Source organism: Odontomachus brunneus, unplaced genomic scaffold, assembly GCF_010583005.1.
Source record: "Odontomachus brunneus isolate Ranch 3 - 2012 unplaced genomic scaffold, Obru_v1 Obru_scaffold_229, whole genome shotgun sequence".
NCBI lineage: Eukaryota > Metazoa > Arthropoda > Insecta > Hymenoptera > Formicidae > Odontomachus > Odontomachus brunneus.
The window spans coordinates 149009-152080 of record NW_022639679.1 but is presented as its reverse complement, the minus strand read 5'-3'; the positions used below and the strand labels follow the sequence as shown (position 1 = coordinate 152080).

The 3072-nt window shown below is 58.8% G+C and overlaps 1 protein-coding gene across 1 annotated transcript; it reads right to left on the bottom strand.

Annotated features, from left to right (window-relative positions):
• Positions 1-2405: 2405 nt before the first annotated feature.
• LOC116852480 lies at positions 2406-2975 on the bottom strand. The gene has a single exon (XM_032832912.1). The coding sequence runs from the start codon at positions 2973-2975 to the stop codon at positions 2406-2408; it is 570 nt and encodes a 189-aa protein (XP_032688803.1).
• Positions 2976-3072: the final 97 nt, after the last annotated feature.

Sequence of the window (3072 nt, the reverse complement as noted above, 5' to 3'; positions counted from 1 at the left end):
GTCAGCGTGTCCTTTGGAGACATTCGAGTCTCCAAGGACGCGAGTAGAGGTTGCCCTCAAGGTTCGGTCTTAGGTCCAGCGTGCTGGACAGTTATGTTCGATGAGCTTCTCCGCGAACTAGAGACGAAAATAGGTAGGTCCTTTATCGCATACGCCGACGACCTTTTGGTCACGGTCGAAGGCGACTCGCGCAAAGAATTAGAAGAAAGAGGGCAACAAGTAGCGAATATAGTTAGGAACTGGTGCGAGGGGGCTAAACTCCAGATCTCATCGCGCAAGACTGAGGCAATTGTCCTCAGGAGCGAACCGGTCAGGAGGGCCCCCATCGGTAGAAGGGGAGGAACGCGTCCGGACCGTAAACGCAAAGCCCACTGGGCCAAGAAGACAAATCTCGCGGCAAGACCACCGACCATTCGTTTAGGAAATGAAAAGATCGCGTTTAAGAAAACAGTTAGGTATCTTGGTATCCATTTTGATAGGAACATGGGAGTATCCTCCCATTGTAGATACTTGAGCGACAAGGTCGGGTCGCTCTTTAGTAAATTAGCTAGGATGGCGGGATGTCGGTGGGGATTGCGCTTCAGTGCGCTCTCCGCGATTTACCGGGGCGTGTTCGCGCCGACGGTGGCTTACGCCGCTGCCGGGTGGGCCGACCTGTGCGCGGGGGCTGACCTGAAGGTTCTCAGGACCCTGCAGCGCCGAGCGCTCATCTCGACGACCGCTGCGTACCGCACGGCGTCGACGGAAGCGCTCTGCGTGGTTGCTGGCGCGCTCCCCGTCGACATTCTTCTCCGCGAATACTCGGCGCGTTATATGGCGAGGAAAGAGTTGGATGCCAGGTTAGATAACGTGGTAGTGCCGTTCACCGGGAACATTAAAGAGACACATGGTCTCATTAGGGGCGAGGCGTACAAGGTGTGGCAGGCTCGATGGTCTTCTTCGAGCAAAGGCCGCACCACGTACGCCTTCTTTAGTAATGTAGAGCGCAGGGTTGATGCGCGGTGGGTCCGCCCTGACCACAACGTGACACAAGTGATCACCGGACACGGCAGGTTCCAGGCACGCCTTGCGTCCTTGGGCCTTGTGAAAGGTGAGATGTGTGTTTGTGGGGAGGGAACCGACACGGCCGCGCACCACCTTCTGCGCTGTCCCGAATTCGAGCCGCAGCGGGAGGCTCTTCGGGAGGTCGTTCCGGCCGCGCGCTGAAGGTGGCCGGAGGCGGCACAATACTTCGTGTCGACTCCAGAGGCCTACTCCATCTTCGCGGCCTGTCGGGAAACCCTCTTTTTAAAGGGTCAATATTAGATTTTGCAGCGGCCTACCCGGGGGATGTCGGAGCCCTCGGGCATGGATAAACGGCCTCGCAACCTTCGGAGATCACCGTGGACCCGGGCCGCTGAGGCAGGGAAAACATAATTAATAAATATTTCTTCTTTTCAGGTTCCCACATCCATCACCCATACCCAATACCCTATCCTCTTCCCTTCCTCTCCCATCCAAAGGGTCAGAGCGTGTGTCTGGGCGAGACACAAGTGAGCGGGCCTCCTCGTGGTCCCCGTGGGCGTGGGGCGCACGCTGCAGCCACAACCGTCAGGCGGCGCGCGCGTCACGGCTGAACCGCTCACCCTGCGAACACGTCCCGCAGGCGCTGCTGGATTTTTCCATCGCCCTTCCCCTGTCAGTGGTTGACAAACGGTAGAAGCAGATGGTAGCAAGTTGCGTGTAGCCTTCACGGCTGAGGGAGCAAAGCGCGGCACCCTATGGGTGTCGGGCTTCACACTAACTAGCCGGTCCAGTAGGTGATCAAATTGGGCGAGGTCCCACGAGGGCGGAGCATAAACCCCAATCACGTCTAGGGCTCCCTACTCGACCGCAACATAGCCCCCACTTCACACAACGTCCCTCATAATACCAGGGTGACTCCCGGGGACGGAGTGCGGCTCGGTGGCGATTCCCAAACCCGCATCGTGCTTGTGTAGAAACTGCAGGAACAACTCTTGGGCTTCACGAGCGCGGTTAAGGTTCGCTTAAAAGAGGTGGGTCGCTATTACGGCTTCCCACTCTCCTCCAGGCTATCCCCTGGGCTATTCGTGGGAAGGGGACCCGCACTTGGGTTCTCCTTTTCCAGCGAAGCGGTCCTCTTATTAGCCCCTGTTTTCCGCGGGATCCTTTGCTCCTTAGGAGCAGGGCCCGCAGAAGAGACCGGGGTCTCCACTTGAGGGACCTCTTTTTACGATGTCTGGGAGGTTCCTTTTCCTTCTCAAAAGAAGAGGGAGGAGTAGCCGTGGAGGATTTGCGCCTCCTTCTCCCCCTGTTGTTTCCTTTGCACCGCTTCACCATCTGGCAAGCGGACCCTCCCATTCTGTGGCTACAGAGCCGACCAGCGTCGCGACACACCGGACATGTTACCGGTGCGTCGCACGTGGCGGTCCTGTGGTCGGCCGAACAGCAGTGGTAACAAAGACCACTGCGGTCGGCCTTACTTCTACAGGAGACTCTGACATGTCCCACTCCAGGCATTTGAAGCACTGGATGGGGCGCTTTGTCAGGGCCTCCACCCGGACGGAGGACGGAGGACAGCCTGCTTTTAGGTGTCTTGCGTCCAATAATTTGCGGGCAGCCGTAAGAGGACATTGTATCCACAGCGTTCCCATGCGGCCCGTCCCGGTCCGGATAACTCCGGCCTTACTATCCCCGAGTCCGCAACCCCATACGACCGCCACCACGGAGACTACGTCCTCCACTGTGGTCGCGTCGTCCAGATTGCGGAGCCGGATGTCGGCCTTCTTCACCGGACGCGCGATACGCACGTCCTCTTTTTTGGCGAAAAGGGCCGACATTTTGCTAGCATCCACCCTGGCATGCCCCTCCGGACCGAGGATCCCGAGGACTAGGGCCGCCGTAGCGGCATTCCTGGTCCTGATCTCCCCGATTCCGATGGTCCCCAGGTCAATGTTCTCCCTCGCCCGCCGCATCACGTTGGCGTAGCTGCCCGTTGGGCAACTCACTGTGAGTGCGGCGGCGCGAGGGACCTTGGAAAGAACGGGTTTCCCATCGCCCCCCCCCCCCCCC